Source organism: Mercenaria mercenaria, chromosome 14, assembly GCF_021730395.1.
Source record: "Mercenaria mercenaria strain notata chromosome 14, MADL_Memer_1, whole genome shotgun sequence".
NCBI lineage: Eukaryota > Metazoa > Mollusca > Bivalvia > Venerida > Veneridae > Mercenaria > Mercenaria mercenaria.
Window position 1 is genome coordinate 71,429,185 of NC_069374.1, and position 19,932 is coordinate 71,449,116.

At 37.2% G+C, this 19,932-nt stretch overlaps 1 protein-coding gene across 1 annotated transcript in view; it reads right to left on the minus strand.

The window, feature by feature from the left end:
- The window catches only part of LOC123528279 (uncharacterized), a 45,381-nt gene that overhangs the window by 14,086 nt on the left and 11,363 nt on the right, over positions 1–19,932 (minus strand). Inside the window, exons 8-19 of the mRNA XM_045308013.2 lie at positions 19,571–19,745; positions 15,165–15,194; positions 13,561–13,644; positions 12,453–12,567; positions 11,400–11,571; positions 10,680–10,821; positions 9,499–9,682; positions 6,503–6,693; positions 2,191–2,244; positions 1,749–1,898; positions 1,223–1,387; positions 188–375 (exon numbers count right to left, since the gene is read on the minus strand). Coding sequence (XP_045163948.2) covers positions 188–375; positions 1,223–1,387; positions 1,749–1,898; positions 2,191–2,244; positions 6,503–6,693; positions 9,499–9,682; positions 10,680–10,821; positions 11,400–11,571; positions 12,453–12,567; positions 13,561–13,644; positions 15,165–15,194; positions 19,571–19,745 — 1,650 coding nt within the window. The remainder of the gene's footprint in view (positions 1–187; positions 376–1,222; positions 1,388–1,748; positions 1,899–2,190; positions 2,245–6,502; positions 6,694–9,498; positions 9,683–10,679; positions 10,822–11,399; positions 11,572–12,452; positions 12,568–13,560; positions 13,645–15,164; positions 15,195–19,570; positions 19,746–19,932) is intronic.

The following is a 19,932-nucleotide window of genomic DNA, read 5'->3' on the forward strand; positions in this document are numbered from 1 at the left end:
TTCAAATCTGACCTGTAATATAAGATGAATAAAGAGACTCAACTTTAAATCCGACATGAAGTAAATGATTAATATAGTGACAAACGCTTCATATCCGACCTGCAGTATAGGATAAATAAAGTGACATCCACTTTAGATCCAACCTGTAGTAAATAATGAACATAATGACAACCACTGCAAAGCTTACCTTTTGCACCAAGGTCTGTTCTTCTGGATTCCAAATGTTGAGGAAATAATCTAATGGCCATCTTAGACAGTCGCGAAGATCGGACAATGCCCCAGCAATCTCGTAGCCGGCCTTGAAGTTCACACCGCCCCAGCCAATAATCAACGCTGCTGAAGCCATCACTTTTGTGGTCTTAACCGCTGATCCGTCTGGTAATTATTAAACATGGAGAAATGTTTAGTAAAGCTAGAATCAGACTGCCCCGGATAGGTTTGCAGATTTATTCAGGATTCCTATCCCTGGAATGTTTCGAATGTGTAAAGAAACAAATGGATTTTGCGATTTTTTACGTTATAAACCTCTTATGCAACCCTTACAAAGTATTTAAACTCATTACTTACATGAACTCAGATACAGTCAATCAAATTAAAGCGAGCGAAACGAGTTGACTTACAGACTAAAATGCGATCCAAAAGTGTTTTTCTTTTTGTGTGTGTTTTTTTTTTTTTTTTTTTTTTTTTTTGGCTCTTGATGTTTGGCTCCAATTTAGTTCATAATCGAGTCTAATGGATAACTTATGGCCATTAACATTGTGCTTAAGTTTGGTAAGGATTCGGTCCTAAAACTGAATGCTAGATAATAAGATATCCCTTGCCGACGGATGAATGATAAAATTTATTATGAATGTTTCATTCTTAGATGAGGTGAAGTTAATTTACAAACTAAAAAACGTATCAACATTCTGTTTTATGTTAGTTCCCCAGTCGTTTTACTTGTTAGGAGATATAAGTGCGCGCTGCATTTGAATTTTGGAAATCGTTTATAAAAATACCATTTCACAGTAAAATATGGACTTTGGTAAAATGTGGTAAGGTGTGTTTAGTTTTTAATATTTGGGCCTCAGAGCTGGAATGATGGAATAAGCGTGTGGGCTATGGTTGTAAGAATGGAAAGAAAAACGTATTTTGTAAAAATGGGTACTTGGTATTTACTAAGATAACATAACTCTCCCTCTCTCTCTCTTTCTCTCTCTCTCTCTCTCTCTCGGTTTCTCACCGTCAAACCATCCGCCACTGGCAGTGCCCTTCTCCTCTGAATCCCACCGTCTCCATGGTATCGGATTATTTTCTGGTTCCGTTCCAGATCTTTGCGCCGCGTAGAACAACATAGACTTTTTCAGGGCATCAACGTAGTCAAAACTCTCCGGTTTCTTTGGAATTGCTAGAATATAGTGACACTGACTTGATTCTATTTGTGAACATCATCTTAAATCCGTTTCAACAGTGTTCAAATCAATAAAATGTATCATGTATCATGTATGTTTTTTTCTTACGTTAATCACAGTAATACCGCATATTATAGGTACTTTATACTATTCGTTTTTTAAATAGTTAAAAAACATTAGTCGGTATAGCCTCACTATTTCGTGCGGTCTATACATGTTTAATCGTAGAAACATACCTTAAATATTTCACAAGGTACTAGAAAAAATATTAATTCTGATATTTATAAAAAGGAAAATATTTCACCTGTCTCTGAAGAAAGATTCATCAATGAAATTACTAAAATTATATCTACTAACGTGTCGGCTCTGTTGTGGTATAAGGGGTAGTCGGAGTTTCTCCTGTTCCGGATGTTGTTATTTCCTCCGAGTCCGTTGTATTGTCAAAGATCCCTGTTGGAATTGTGGGGTCTACCAAAGGTCCCCCTATTCCCGACCCTCCATTTATACCTGAACAAAACTTTGCATTTTAGTAAAAATCAGTGTATTACATCGCCGCGATCAAGATGGTACAATGCTATTATAGGTATAAAGAAAGGTATCTCGCTAAAACCTTGACCACAAATCGACACAGTACTATATTAATCACAAAACACATAATGCCTTTGACCCGGCAATCTAATGTTAACTATAGGATGAGGTCCTAAATAAATCCTATCAATGCAGTTACATACACATTGTGCTAAGAAGGCATTGCTTCTGTATTAAATAGATTTAATAAAAAATGATAGCTTGTACTCACCTTCCAATAACGCGTCACATGCATCTTGCAATGCCAGTTTTTGTTTTTGCAAACCTGAATAGGAATAAAATCATAGAAACAGTCGTAACATTTTTTTCATTAAATCAAACTGAATCACTCTTTATACACGCTCATTGCTGTATCCCACTCTAACACAGATAATGCATATTTGACATTGTTAGTCGTCAAAAATCACCATCTATAATGGATGGGAAAACTTTCCGGCCCAACAAAAGTCACAGTGTCTCAGTTACCTTCACTCTCCCTTACCTACACACCTCCTTCGGCTGGTGGACAACTTTGTCATTTTCATATAATATCACTCTTGCAGCTGCAGCCAACGGTAAAACAGATTAAAACTGGACAAATGATACATATTTAACATGGATAGTTATCTAGAATGATGGAATTGGTATTTTTGCTAGACGGACTTCAAACGTAGGGCTGGTAACATATTTATACCCCAACCCTCCCCAAAGCAGGAATCATATTTACCTCCCCGTCCCTTCTTTCACCACAACATCCACCCCCCCCCCACCTCCCCCCACACACACACCAAAAAAAATACAACAGACATCTCTACTTCACCCTGGCATCCATTCTAGGCTGATACTGGAATCAGCCTAATAAAACACAAACAACTGAACACAAGTCGTGATAACACTCACATCCAGGACTCGCAGCCGGACACCAATTTGACTCCCTATAAGTGGTAAAATGAGATGGAAAGGATTAATATTTAAAGAAAAAAGAAACGTTTTTAATTCATCTTCAATTCAAAATCACAGATTTACTATATTACCTTGTGCTTGTTACAGGATTAAAGGTGACGACCTTTAAGACAATTCAATTTTAGTATATTTGTACATCTTAGAAACAAGTAAAGGAAGAACTGCCATGCAATACAAAGTCCCCTAGTGGAAGATAACTAATTTTCTTTACTCCAGTATAATATAATGACCTGGTATCTGTCAATGATGGTCAGTCAGTGTTCAAGTTTAATAACGGTCCATCTGCTCTCTCAGACACATTGAAGCATAAACACTACTTGGAGTATTTACCGTTGTACAATATTTTACTATAAATACAATTTGTAACAACAAAAAGTTTGGATTAAAATTTGCAAATATATGACTCTCTAGTTGGTGATCGCTTATAATATCTCTAAATATAAACTATTCTTTTTTATTTTTTATAACACTTCCTTTTTGAAATTGATGGGATAATAAGAGAAAAATGTAAGAAATAATTTTATGAAAGAAAGTAATTTTGAATGAAAATACACCAATTATTTTCAATTGGGTTCGTATGATACATGAACTTATATAAATCTATCTTACAGACTGGATCGGAAAAGGTCAATGTTGACTTTTGACCTTCACATAAGACCTTGACCTTTAAGGTAGTGATTTGGGTATTGCGCGAGGCGTCTCACTTTTGGGAACGTTTGTGTTAAGTAATATTAGAATGACTTAATTAAGAAAAGACCTATTGACCTTTGACCTCTAAGTGTGATCTTGACCTTTGAGATAGAGGTTTGGGTGTTGCGCATGTCACATTATCTTATTATGTGGAACATTTGCGCCAATTAATCTAAAGTCCTTGTATGAATTATTCAGATAAAAGCCATCTTGATATTTGTCCTCCGAGTCTGACCTTGATCCTTGAGCTTGGATTCTGAGTGTTTTGCATGACACGTAGTCTGATCATGGGAAACATTGATGCCAATTAATATTGTAATCCTTGATGGATGACAGAGTTCTAGACTTGATACGAAATATATCCTGTTCATGCCATGTTCACATTTGACTGCCAAGTGTGGCACTGACCTTTAGGGGTCTGAAAGGTAAGCACGACACATCATCTTACTCTGGGGTACATTTGTGATAACTAATATTAAAATCTCATCATGGATTATTGAGTTACATACCGGACAGGAAAAGAATACTGTTAAATTTTGACCTCCAAGTATGACCCTTGACCTTTGAGTAGAGATCCAGGTTTTGCGCAGGACACCTCGACTCATCATCGGGAACATTTGTGCCAAGTAATATTAAAATCCCTTGATGAATGACAGATGTATAGAATGGAACCAAACAACGGACGAATTTATGGAATCACGGGCGGAAAAGCGAAACTGGTTTTCAACCAACAGCCTGCCATTATGTATGTTATTCATCTTTAAGGAGATGAACTATTTTAGTTAATTCTACCGTTCCCATCCTTTTTCTTTTGTGTGTATATTTGTCAGTTGCCATGTATAAATGTACATTACGAAATAAATATGTTTAAACTAACCAACAGGGAGCTTAAAAGAACTTAGCAACCAAAACGATATAGCCATTATACAGACATTTGTGAACACGCTTCAGTTCTAACCATATGGGCGTGGAACATGTACTCACAGAAAACAAAAGGGCCATGATGGCCCTATATATCGCTCACCAGAGTTGATCTAGCCTACTGACCTAGTTTTAGACCCCACATGACCAAGAGCTGAACTTGACCTAAAGATCATCAAGACAAACATTCGGACTAAAATTCATATAGATTTGGTTACAACTGTGGCCTCTAGAGTGTTCATAAGCTTTTCATTGATTTGACTGGGTGACCTAGTTTTTGACCCCGCATGAACCAGATTCGAACTTGACCTATAAATTATCAAAACAAACATTCTGACTAATTCTCATGAGTTTCAAACTTAAATTGTGGTCCCTAGAGTGTTGAAAAGATTTTCCTTTGATCTGGCTTAGTGACCTAGTTTTAATCCCCACATGACCCAGATTCAAACTTGACCTAAAAATGATTAAGACAAACATTTTGACCAAGTTTCATAAAGATTGAGTCACAAATGTGACCTCTAAAGTGTTCACAAGCTTTTCCTTTAATTTGACCAGGTGACCTAGTTTAAGATTCCACATGACCTACTTTCAAACTTAAACTAGAGATCATCAAGACTAACATTCTGAACAAGTTTCATAAAGATTGGGTCACAAATGTGGTCTCTAGAGTGTTCACAAGCTTTTCCATTGATCTGACCTACTGACCTAGTTTTTGATCCAACATAACTCAGATTCGATCTTAACCTAGATATCATCAAGACTAACATTTTAATCAAATTTCATAAAGATTGGGGCACAAATGTGGTCTCTAGAGTGTTCACAAGCTATTCCTTTGATCTGATTTACTGACCTAGTTATTCATCCCACATAAATCAGTTTCAAACTTGACCTAGAAATCATCAAGACTAACATTCTGACAAAGCTTCATAAAGATTGGATCACAAATGTGGTCTCTAGTGTTCACAAGCTTTTCCTTTGATCTGACCAACTGACCTAGTTTTTTAAACCAACATGACCCAGTTTCAAACTTGACCTAGAGATCATCAAGACTAACATTCTGACCAATTTTTATAAAGATTGGGTCAAAAATGTGGTCTCTAGACTGTTCACAAGCATTCCATTTGATCTGACCTACTGACCTAGTTATTAATCCCACATGACCTAATTTCAAACTTGACCTAATGGTCATCAAGACTTACATTCTGACCAAGTTTCATAAAGATATGATCACAAATGTGGTCTCTAGAGTGTTCACCAGCTTTTCCTTTGATCTGACCTACTGACCTAGTTTTTGACCATACATAACCTTATTTCAAACTTAACTAAGAGATTACCAAGACTAACACTCTAACCAAGTTTCATAAAGATTGGGTCACAAATGTGGTCTCTAGAATGTTCACAAGCTTTTCCTTTGATCGGACCTACTAACCTAGTTTTTGACCCCACATAACCCACTTTCAAACTTGACCCAGAGATCATCAAGTCTAACATTCTGAACAAGCTTCATAGAGATTGGGGCACAAATGTTGTCTCTAGAGTGTTCACAAGCTATTCCTTTGATCTGATTTACTGACCTAGTTTTTTGATCCCACACCACCCAGTTTCAAACTTGACCCAGAGTTCATCAAGACTACCATTCTGACCAAGTTTCATAAAGATTGGGGCTCAAATGTTGTCTATAGAGTGTTCACAAGCTATTCCTTTGATCTGATTTACTGACCTAGTTTTTGACCCCACATAACCCAGTTTCAAAACTGACCTAGAAATCATCAAGACTAACATTCTGACCAAGTTTCATAAAGATTGGGTCACAAAGGTGGCCTCTAGAATGTTCACAAGGCAAATGTTGACGGACGACGCACGACGCACGATGGACGACGGACGCCAACGGACGCCAGACAATGACCGGTCACAATAGCTCACCTTGAGCACTTTGAGTATTTTAATACAATGACAGTAAATAAACATACCAGCAAGAACTGACTGAAATCCTGCATTGTAATCCACAGCCACGCTGTTTCCAATCTTATTTTGTCGGTTATCTGCATGATAATCATTCAGGTTAGGGCCACCAACTAAAGCACCAACCAATTTATTTATATTGTCCCATTCGGAATTGTAAAATGTCCATCCACATGGCTTTGCGGGATGATTGCAAGCGCTGTTAATAAAAAGAAGAAATGAGCCGCGCCATGAGAAAACCAACATAGTGCGTTTGCGACCAGCATAGATCCAGACCAGCCTGAGCATCCGCGCAGTCTGGTCAGGATCCATTCTGTTCGCTGTCGGTTTCTCTATTTGCAATAGGCTTTGAAAGCGAACAGCATGGATCCTGACCAGACTACGCGGATTCGCAAAGCAACTTTGTTGATTTTCTCATGTAGCGGCTCAAAGCTTTGTAGCTCTAGGTTTACTGAAACACGAACACTATGCCTTTTTTAATAAAAGTTGAACGTTTCACAAAAGTATTTACCTATATTCTTACAAGTAGACTCAGTAAAATACAGTCATTGGTCTTGATATGCCCAAATTATTTATCAAATCAAAATAATTTTCACGTCCTCCTTTCAAAGTATTCCCTCTGCATAGAAGCATAATTTTGGAGTCATGTTGCACAGCAGACTCCTCTTTGTACACTGTTGAGACATTGAAATATTGCAGAACCAAGGACGCTTCTATAGTGGTATAGCAGTTACCTGAGAGCACTTTTTTTTAAATATTATTAAACAACAGCTGTCACTATTAGTGACAAATGCCCCCGAAATGTACCCAAGAATGCTACAGTTGTCTGTGCGAAATATGCCGAAATACTAGTAGTTCAGGTATGAATCATATTTTGTGACCAGACAAAAAAGTTCTCCTAAGGTAACCTTGAGTTATGGTTCTGGGTCTTACGCATGACAATTCAACTCATTATAGGGAACAGTTGTGCCAAGTAATTTTAAAATCCCTTAAAGAATGGCAGTGTTGTTAATGACCGGACAAGAAACAGACCATGTTAACATATGACTTCTAAGTGTGACCTTGACCTTTGAGTTAGGAGTATGGGTCTTGCGCATGACACGTCAATATAGGGAATATGTATGCAAAGTAATTTTAACAATCCATTTTACGGACCGGACAAGAAACAGACTATGTTAACATTTAACCTCTAAGTATGACATTGACCTTAACGCTAGGATCTAGATCTTGCGCATGACACATCGTCTCATTATGGTGAACATTTACGCAAAGTTATTTCATAATCTCTTTATGGATGGCAGAGTTAAAGCCCGGACATGAATTTACATGGACGCACCCACACACGGACGCACGGACGGACGCACGGACTATGCGATTTTAATATGGGTACCTTCGCGGGCATAAAAGGTTAGGGACTTAGGTCAGAAGAATATGGCTGATGCATAACCTGAATTACCCTTTCTTGTTCTAAGAAAGATTTACAATTTGAATGAATAAGCTGTATGCCTTTCACACATTTACTTGGGTGTTTATTTTGATAGAATTTTACGACAGATGTATGTACGTAATTTTTGAAGAACTTGTTTGTGGTGGCTTTACCCTTTTTGCAAAGACGTTTATAACGGGGCCACTTGAATTAGCGAAAATGTAATATAAAACCATCTTGGCAATATTTGTCCTTTGCAATGAATGGCTTTGACTGACTTTTACTCAACCATTGTTTGTTATCTATCTCTTATTTATATTATTCGTTGTAGCACCCACAATAAAAACAAGTTTAATAACAAGTAAAGAGCTTTCTTTGGTATAACATTATTTGAGCCGCGTCATGAGAAAACCAACATAGTGCAGTTGCGGCCAGCATGGATCAAGACCAGTCCGCGCATCCGCGCAGTCTGGTCAGGATCCATGCTGTTTGCTAACGGTTTCTCTAATTGCAATAGGCTTTGAAATCAAACAGCATGGATCCATGCAGGTCGCAAATGCAATATGTTGGTTTACTCATGGTGCGGCTCATTTTATGTTTCTTTTTCATCAGTTCTTTTCGCAAACTAAACGCTTCACGTTTGTTCTGGTGCTCACAAAAAGAGGACCCATCTCGCCAAAACCTTCTTTAATTTCAAGTGGTCAGTCAGAATATGATGGACTTTCCTTTCTTAGAGGCCTATAGTATGTGCTATTTGGGAAATAGTGTACTGACCATCTTAGTCCACCATACCACTAACGGAAGTAATGTTTTTTTGTTGCATAAACACACCTTCCTGGCCGGTTACAGACTTGAAGATTACCTTGAACCACTTGCATTTTCTCAACCCAACGAAAACTGTTCTTAACTTCACTACAGAACTACCATGGATACAACGCAATTCAGATAATATCTCTTTTGGAGATACTCGTCAAGAAACCCGGGCTTTACTGTAAGCCCTAATTTACATTTTTCTTCACGTTTCGTTATAGCATTGAAATGTAGCTACTATATATGAGTGTGCATAATTCAATAATCGGTAACTAAAGTCAACTGTAACTGGATTAGATCGATTTTTCAAAGGTATATTGGGTAACCATTCATTACCAAGAACAGCTAGGAAACTCCCGTATTATGTATAATGCTTTCTACGGAAGACCAGAACTCACTGAATTTTAATAAACCGTTTATAGTGACAATTTATGTGAGCGTGTGTACGCATCCGTGCATGCCTGTGTGCATGTGTGTGAATATGTGCATCCATGCTGGCTTGTGTGTATGTGTGTATATGTGCATCCGTGCTTGCCTCTGTTTATGTACAATATGCATCCGAGCTTGTCCGAGCGTGCGTCCCTGCTAGTTCGTGTGCTTCCAAGCTTGTCTGTTTGAGCGTTTGCAGTATTAGCCTATACAACCATGCTTGTATGTGTGAGTGTATGCGTCCTTGCTTGCATGTGTACATGTGCAAGTGGGTGAGCTGCTAATCTAGCGAGAAAATAAGCGGGTTTTTATTACATTCTAAACATGTCTGATGCATACCTGTTCTTGTGATAAGGATTTGTGACGTGGTAGTCACTGTAACCAATCAGATAACTGTATTGCATGCCGTTAGCACCCAGCATGTAGTCTATCTGATTTGCACTCCATTTGTATATTTCCATAGCTATATCAGGCTGGAACACACCAGCATCAATACTCTGCAGCAATATGAAAATTGCATTGGCTGAAAAATAGAATAATGATGTTCGTATAAATTTCATTAGTCAACAGACGGTTTGAGATTTAATATTATTACATGTAACACAGCGTAGTATAACCTTCCGGTTATCCGAGCTTATTTTGCTGTCTAAATACCGGTACGTTGGAAAACAAACTTTAAAAATACATTAATCTAGCATGCCTAAAATTACAACTGCACGCTTCCAGTACGTTCTGAACTGATCCTATATAAAGGCAATACACTTAGGTCTTTAATCAAATTTGAAAAAAAAAACTATTTGTAAAACACAGATGGCCCTCATACCGGTATCACCATGACTGACCTTTGACTTACTTATCCCAAAGAGCAACAGTATTCATGTGCTGACAACAGGCACTAGGCCTATAAAGTTTGTAGGCAGTAGACCCAAGTATTATTCAGTCTTTTGGTTCACAGTCTTGAGGTCACTGTGACCTTGAAATTTGATTTTCGGATCCCGAAAACAAAACAGAGGGGTCATCTACTGAGCACAGATAATTATCCTGTTAGGTTTGGCAACTGTAGGTGAATATGTTCTTTAGTTATCGCATGTAGACATTTGTATGTCGTAAGATCTCATTAATCTTAACATTTGACCTACTAACGCGCAAAACTTCATAGCTCATTTACTAAACATAGGCAATGATTGTGTAAAGTTTGATGTCTGTACGCCAACGCGTTTTTAGTTAGTGCGCGATTACCATTTTCAGTCTCGCCGTTACTGTGACTTTGACTTTTCACTTACTGACCCCAAAAACAAAAGGGGTCATTGACTGACAAGAGAGAACCATCCTAATGTTTTGATGACTGTAGCCCAAGGCGTTTTTACGTTAATGTACGGCTCAATGTCGCTATGATCTTGCCCTTTGAGTTATTGACCTACAGAGTCTCAATTTTAGACTTAGAACGTTGACGAACACGGGAGCTAGACTATGGGCTTGCTCTATGTTATAGCAGAGATGTCATACAAGCTTTGCTGTACCTGTATAGCGCAGCGGTCCTTCTTCATTTCTCCATGCGAAACCGTTAGGTGTGAACTCTCCAGTGGTCGCCATCCAGTGATTACGGAAGCCTTCCAAAAATGTCGCGTACTTATCGTCTTTGGTACCCTTATACAACATTACCTAAGATAATAGACGTAACAAAACCTCATGTAAAGTGTTTCCCAGTTGTTGTTGTTGTGTGTATACTTGTAGAACAGTGCTTGTTTATAGCACGTATTCGCGGTTTTTTTTTAATATTAAATGCTCGCTCTTTTTGAAGTCTGCAATAACTATTGTTTAAATCACATAAAACGTTCGACAACACCTAAAAAGAAAATCTGAATCTCAAACTCTGTTTTCTTTTTTTTTTTCACACCATTCTTCTTAGTGTCTACAGAAACACTTGCGGCAACGCAGATATTTTAACATAAACATGATCATCTAAAAAGAATCACCGTCATGTAAAAATAACAAAGAAATTATCCACACTTTTTTTAAAAATCTACCAATTTATTCATTTCGTACAGAAGAAACATACCCATATTGTCTGCAGTGCCCATCCCAAACGAAACTCTCAAAAAAAACACCCAAGATGCCACAATGCTCTCTAAAAACCACCAATACTGATCGCCTGCTATATTATAATACAATGTTCTTTTAATCGGATTTTAAAAATCTTAGGCCCAGCAACCTAGTTTAAAAGAAAAAGCACAAATTACCGCGCAAGCAGTACGTTTGTCGTCCCAGGAGAAGAAATCGGGAGTTCCTGCATTCTCAAAGGTGGCAAAGTAAGATTTGGCGTCGTTGAGGTAAATCTTTTTGGCGGTTATGTTATATAGAACAGCGGCAGCAAAACACATCTCATCTTCGTAACCAGAGGACGTGTAGTCTCTGAAATATACAAAATTAATATCGTAATCAGTAATAGTCAATGGTGGTATCTGAACGAAATATTGGTATTTTTCATGGTTTTAGTTCCATTATCACAACTCAGAATATAGAAATGCCTCCGAAATTAAAATCATGAGAAAAATCACACGGAATACAGCTGCATGAAAATTATAACTGTTTTGAAATTTTGAGATAATACATACCGGAACGTGTTCAAAACGAGTTTTCATAGGGGAAAAAAAACATATCCATTTTTCACCAAGTTTTCTTCTTAACAAACTTAGTTTTCATCGTAGTTACCTACACGAGAATGACTGTAACTGAGTGAAAAGAGAGACAAGACTGTGCTAACCTTGCAATTCCGTTAGATTTTATAATGATTAAATAAAGACGTATTTAATAAACCATCTGTTCATTTTCAGCAAAAACAGTTATATCACAACTCAGCTAAAGCAAAGATTTGTTTTGTCCCCATTCCGTGGCCTTGCGTTATCTTATTACGGTTCCACATGCGGCCGTCAGATTGCGGTCATATTGCAGTATAAAGCTGGTAAGTTTGTTAATTTTGTTGGGTTTAACGTCGCACCGACATAATAATAGGTCATATGGTGACTTTCCAGCTTTGATAGTGGAGGAAGACCTCATGTGCCACTTTGGGAAATATTTCATCACGGGTGGGAACCTGGGTAGAACCACCACACCACCATTCCTAACATGAAGAATTCAACGCCCCGTGTAAGGCTCAAATCCACATCGCTGGCGGCAAATGATTTGAAGTCAGTAACCTTAACCACTTGGCCACGGAGGCTCCGATGGAGCCGGTAAAGGGCCATAACATAGGCCAAAAGTGTCATTAGATAAGGATTCCAAAATCCACTTACGGATATTCTGCTCCGCCTACTGGTACACTGTCACTGTATATTCCAGGATATGATTTTGCAAATTGATAAATCTCCTCAGCCGTGTCTAAAAGTCTTGTACTGTAGGGAACATTGTCTTGAAAAAAAAGAAAGTTTTCATTATTTGTCAATTCTAAATTATCCTAATTTAATCACCATTTGGACTTACTGTTAAAGTACTTAAAATGTTTTTATTTTTGTAAATGAAGTGTTAATATAGAAAAACGGAACATTTGCATATTAGCCATGATAACGGTCAGTATTTCAAAGCAGCAAGAAATTATTTCATATAACACTATCTTAGTCAAATCAGACTTAATCAAGATGTATGCTACAGAGATTGTTACAACTTCTCAAAATGATGAAAAATTGCGCTAAATAATAAAAAAGTAGCTGAATGATACAAAAGTAGCTAAATGATATGAGGATAAATTACTTGTTAAGAATGCATAGTTCCCATTTACTCAAATGCGCGTTTTATGTGAGAAATGCACGATTGAAATAGGTTAGTATATTTTCCCATTCATGACCATGAGTACACCTTGGGATATGGTATATCATGTATATATATGGCATTTTTTTCTTGTCCAGTGCCAGTGTTGTTCATTTTAGCTTGATTGTGATGGAATCTTCAAGCGTTTTTGAACCAATCTCGAGTCCGCTTCCTGGAAATACATCTATATCTACCCTGCACTAAGAGTTTTTTTTTTGTTTTTTGTTTTTTATCTCAACTGAACTAGAGAATAGTGATATGGCATACAGTGTCAGTCTTATATTACCTTTCCTATTATTTTCTTAAAGTTCTCTGATGGGAGGTTGATCATAAGTTATATAATAAGGTTAAATAGCTTATAAAGGTATCAATGTGGTTACATTATTGAGTAACGGTTGCAATCAATTAACAGATGCTCAAGGTAATTTATCGTAAATTATCTTAGTAACAAGTATTTATTTTCAAAACTGTCCTTTATCCATGTCAATATCAGTTTAAGAACAAACCGAAGTAAAATATTGACTATGTCTGACTTTAACCTTAGGTCTGCTGGCGACAGGTGATTCTGCCTTTGCGACAATTTCAAAACATGCGTACCTGGCGCCGATCTTTTGAAAAGAGGGATTCCGCCACCTGGGAAAGGCCTGCCTCGACCTGGAATACCTGCGGTAGTCGATGTACCTGTAAAACAAATTAAATAAAAGAACAAAGTGCGATCTCATTCTCGCCAAAAGCTCTAAGTCACATAATTTTTCAAGTTGTCTATCTTTAAAAGATTTGTGGTTCATTTTAAGATATGAATTAGTCCGTAAAGACATCGGTTGGTGTAGGCGTACGCCAAAGCTTGTAATTGCTTAATTAATTGGATACTGCGGACGGGTAAGGTAGCTTAACGTCTTCAACATCTGTACAACAATTATTCAATCACACTTAATTCTATGTGTGGAAAGTATGGCATTTCCATGCCGCGTTGGTGTGAGCGCGGTTTATGTAGCATCGGCATGGCGTGTGTGGCAATGCGCCATAACGAAATATTTGAAAGCTTTGTGGGTCGCATCAACGCGACAAAAAATGAAACTATTTTAACAATGATTTTCTCCGCACATGTTCGGTTTTGATGTACACAATTAACCATCATTAGAATGGTAATATGAAAATGATCAGAACGCATTATTACATTGAAAAGTATATTTAATGCTAACGTTTGACATGCACGAGCATGCTACAAAAATTGGAAACTAGCATATGAGCCGTGCCATGAGAAAACCAACATAGTGGCTTTGCGACCAGCATGGATCCAGACCAGCCTGCGCAACCGCGCAGTCTGGTCAGGATCCATGCTGTTCGCTAACAGTTTCTCTAATTGCAATAGGCTTTGAAAGCGAACAGCATGGGTCCTGACCAGACTGCGCGGTTGCTCAGGCTGGTCTGGATCCATGCTGGTCGCAAAGCCACTATGTTGGTTTTCTCATGGCACGGCTTGATGCGACCCACAAAGCTTTCAAATATTTCGTTATGGCGTGTTGCCACACACGCCATGCCGATGCTACATAAACCGCGCTCACACCAACGCGGCATGGAAATGCCATACTTTCCACACATAGAATTTAAGTGTGATTGAATAATTGTTGTACTAGCATATGAGTCGTGCCATGAGAAAACCAACATAGTGGCTTTGCGACCAGCATGGATCCAGACCAGCCTGCGCAACCGCGCAGTCTGGTCAGGATCCATGCTGTTCGCTAACAGTTTCTCTAATTGCAATAGGCTTTGAAAGCGAACAGCATGGGTCCTGACCAGACTGCGCGGATGCTCAAGCTGGTCTGGATCCATGCTGGTCGCAAAGCCACTATGTTGGTTTTCTCATGTCGTGGCTCAATATTATATTTACTTGGTACTTCTTTCAACATCAGATTAGTTCGGAATATCCACTTTTGTCAGCATGTACAGTTTTGATTAATTCAGTAAATACTGAATATAGGGTTAAATCGGCAAGATATAATCGTTATAACGCTTATTTCAAGCCTGACATGGTCTATCGTGAACAACCTATACCCCGTGCCTGGTCACTAACAACCAGTTTATCTAGTCGTTTTTACACTGAAGTAATACAGTAATTGGATGAATTTTGACAAAAATCCCTGCGAATGAGAATACACTGTCAATTTTCTCATACATCATTATGATCATACAATGTTTACCTTCTGTTGTCGTTTCGCCGTCCATTGAATCTGTAAATAAATAAATACATACATTACAGATTCTCATAAAAAAGTCGCTTGCCTCCTCGTACCTTTCGCTGAAAAGTATGTAATAGTATTAGATGGGTCGGCTTTGAACCAATTAGAATGAAAGTTGTGTTCTGTCCGTCGCCCCATTATTGTTAACGTTTATGACCAGATGTTGGAGTATCCCTAAATGTGGTATATATATATACAATCGGTATCATGTATGGCGGCGGACGAAGATTTTTGCTAATTTGTACACTTAAGTGTTTAGTCAGAGTTTCATGAACTTTTCCCGACAAAATGCCCACTAATGCAGCTGTTTGGGAAACTGTACATCTTGAGTTTACTGCTACAATGGCTGCTACAGCATCAATGTAATGAGAGGATGCTGACGTTCTAGGGCACCCTAACACGAAGTAGACCTTGGACTCTAGATTCTCAGACTGCCTTATTAAATTTTCACTTAACCACCTTTAACATTGGCTTAGACCTTGGACACTAGATTCTCCCTTATTAAATCTTCCCTTAACCACCTATAAACATTTGCTTAGACCTTGGACACTAGATTCTCCCTTATTAAATCTTCCCTTAACCACCTATAAACATTGGCTTAGACCTTGGACACTAGATTCTCCCTTATTAAATCTTCCCTTAACCACCTATAAACATTGGCTTGGACCTTGGACACTAGATTCTCCCTTATTAAATCTTCCCGTAACCACCTATAACATTGGCTTAGACATTGGACACTAGATTCTCCCTTATTAAATCTTCCCTTAACCACCTATAAACATTGGCTTAGACCTTGGACACTAGATTCTCCCTTATTAAATCTTCCCTTAACCACCTATAAACATTGGCTTAGACCTTGGACACTAGATTCTCCCTTATTAAATCTTCCCTTAACCACCTATAAACATTGGCTTAGACCTTGGACACTAGATTCTCCCTTATTAAATCTTCCCTTAACCACCTATAAACATTGGCTTAGACCTTGGACACTAGATTCTCCCTTATTAAATCTTCCCTTAACCACCTATAAACATTGACTTGGACCTTGGACACTAGATTCTCCCTTATTAAATCTTCCCGTAACCACCTATAAACATTGACTTGGACCTTGGACACTAGATTCTCCCTTATTAAATCTTCCCGTAACCACCTATAAACATTGACTTGGACCTTGGACACTAGATTCTCCCTTATTAAATCTTCCCGTAACCACCTATAACATTGGCTTAGACATTGGACACTAGATTCTCCCTTATTAAATCTTCCCTTAACCACCTATAACATTGGCTTAGACCTTGGACACTAGATTCTCCCTTATTAAATCTTCCCTTAACCACCTATAAACATTGGCTTAGACCTTGGACACTAGATTCTCCCTTACTAAATCTTCCCTTAACCACCTATAAACATTGGCTTAGACCTTGGACACTAGATTCTCCCTTATTAAATCTTCCCTTAACCACCTATAACATTGGCTTAGACCTTGGACACTAGATTCTCCCTTATTAAATCTTCCCTTAACCACCTATAAACATTGGCTTAGACCTTGGACACTAGATTCTCCCTTACTAAATCTTCCCTTAACCACCTATAAACATTGGCTTAGACCTTGGACACTAGATTCTCCCTTATTAAATCTTCCCTTAACCACCTATAAACATTGGCTTAGACCTTGGACACTAGATTCTCCCTTATTAAATCTTCCCTTAACCATCTTTAAACATTGGCTTTGGAGGGTGAAGAATCACCGTATACATTTTAAAATTCTTGCAGAATTCTCTTGGCTGGCATATTCCGTGAACAGCGCATCTTTATGCAGGACCGAATACCTTTTCTACCCGGAACCTACGTGCTTTCGATAAAATAACAAGTGAATATGAGTGTGGTGTGTTAACGCTGGTAACTCAGCTATAACAAAACCAACTGTGTTGAAATTTTTTATTTACATGGTTTTTGAAATACCCTAGAAGTCCAGCTTGTACCTGTAGTAGTTTCTATGAAAGTGCGTTAGTCTAACAAAGTTTTGAATTCCCCTCTTTTTTATGGTAGTATATTTTTGCCACGAGATATCATTATTCTGAAGGCATTACAGCAGTGAATCATAATGAAAAATGTTTTCATTGATATCTCTTTATTTCCTGAAAATGTTTAAGCGCAAAATTTCGCATTAATGCCCGAAACTGCCACGACATATCTAGATAGCTATTACTGTATCATTTTAAGTTTTCCAGCATATTTGTATGATGGCATACTTCTTCCATGAGATAGCTAGGTAACCACTTCGAGACGTAAATAATATCTTGATAAAGCAAAGTTTTCTAAAACGATTATCTCAGTAGTCGAAAGTTTTCTGGAAATATTATTGCGATCATTATTATGTAGATACTTTTTGCGTAATTAAATACAGTTGCCATTTATTATCTTCATAAGTATCGATACTTTTCAATATTTTTATGGTTCTTTGGACTTTTTTTAATTTATGTCAAAAGCCTGAAGTAACCTGGAAAAAAGGTATATCTAGAAATTTAATTTACTTCGAGTTTTCAGCAAAAGATTCAAATATTTGGTGGCATGATAGTAATTTAGCAATGAAACATATTTTCTAGATATCTTATTTGTTTCCTGAAAATGTTTAATCAAATGCCATGATCGATATGCTTAGTAGCTACGACGATAATATTCTAAACTTTCCAGCCAAGTTGTGTATTTTCTGAAAAAAATTATCACAAGTAATAATTTTTTTCTAGGTGTGCTTTTTATTTCTAGAAGTTTGTGCTTCAAGATTTTCAGGAAATAAAGAAATATTAAGAAAAATAGTTTTCATTATGATTCGCTGCTGTAATGCCTTCAGAATAATGCACATAGTTCATGGAAAGTTTCGAACTTGCTATCTTGTGGCAGAAATGTGCCCTCATCAGATAACATTGTCGCTATAGCGGTACTTAAACTATGTCTTCATAAATGAAGATAATATCAGTAGTCGAAATTTTCCAGGAAATGTAATTGCAATGATTTATATAACTATCATGATTATTTTAAGTGCCAACTGCTTTGATTTATTAGCTATCTGGATGCATTCAAAAATCATTGTGATTTTTTTTTTTTTTTTTTTTGATATTTCGCTTTTTTTCTGAAACATTTATGTCACCTGGAAAAACAAAGCATATCTATATAATTTACCTCAATAGTTTTCAGAAGAAATGTATAAATTTCGTAGAAAGTTTTGAATATCATGATCATAGCTATTTCTTGGCAACTTCAAGCGTTTTCGCGAATTTGCCGAAACATTCCCAGGAAGTAAAAAAAAAGTTAGTTATTTATTGATTTCGGAAAAGGGCTTTTTACAATATTGTAATAGCTACCTGGCTATCTAGTGTCAGAAATATGCTACCATAAGTTATATTGAATCAGTAGATTTAGTTTTACAGTTTTAAAACAACCGCTTTCAGAAAACTTATGGGACGGTGAAACATAACCTTGTTGTGATAACTTATGCCTGACGCGTTGTATATCAGTCAGATGATACTATGTCGAATAGAAATGTTTCGCAGATAGGAAAAATATATTCCGAATCATTTGAAAACAATAAACTTGATGAAAATAATCAACTTGATGCGAACAATCAACGTAAATATTCAACTTATTGTAAACAATCAACGTATTGTAAAGATTCAACTTATTGTAAACAATCAACTTATTGAATACATCAATCTTATTGTAAAAATTCAACTTATTGTAAACAATCAACTTACTGTAAACAATCAATTTATTGAATACAATCAACTTATTGTAACGATTCAACTTATTGTAAACAATCAATTTATTGAATACAATCGTGGGGGCCTCTTGGCTGAGTGGTTAAGGTCGCTGACTTCAAATCACTTGCCCCTCATCGATGTGGGTTCGAGCCTCACTCGGGGCATTGAATTCTTCATGTGAGGAAGCCATCCAGCTGGCTTACGGAAGGTCGGTGGTTCTACATAGGTGCCCGCTCGTGATGAAATGATGCACGGAGGGGTACCTGGGGTCTTCCTCCACCATAAAAGCTGGAAAGTCGTCATATGACCTATCATGTGTCGGTGCAACGTTAAATCCAAAAAAAATCAACTTATCGTAAACAATCAACTTATAATAAAGATTCAACTTACTGTAAACAATCAACCTATAAAAAAGGATTTAACTGCGTAAGACACTCGTCAAATAAAAGTCACATCTATTTAATACTGTAAGTATCATGGTACATATTTGCAAATTTAATTGTTATTCTGTAATCTTGTCTATAGTGAAATTATAATTATAGGTTTATGTGACCTTTAGTTTGAGGAAAGTTCTACTAACCCATTTCGTCTACAAAATTGAAAATATACCGAATTCAATGAGAGAAGATAGCGCCATTGCAGTTGCTACTTCCGCTGCGACGTCACTTCCGGGGTTTGAAGGAGAGACGCTATACACGGGCCATTCGTTGTTATTCCAAAGTGTATTGTACAAATAATCGTCAGCTCTGTTCCATAAAGTCCTCTCTTTGCTCAAATTACCAATCTTTGAAAATGTACAACATAAAAGAAATTTTCAAAGTGCTAATGTGTAATTACGTTCATATATATTTTTTCACCCAATAAATATTTCCTGTGATATATGGACTGTAAACTGTTATTATCGTATGTTGTGCTTGTAAGAGTACACACTTATGTCTCAGCTTAACGTCATTTATCCGAAAATACTGGAT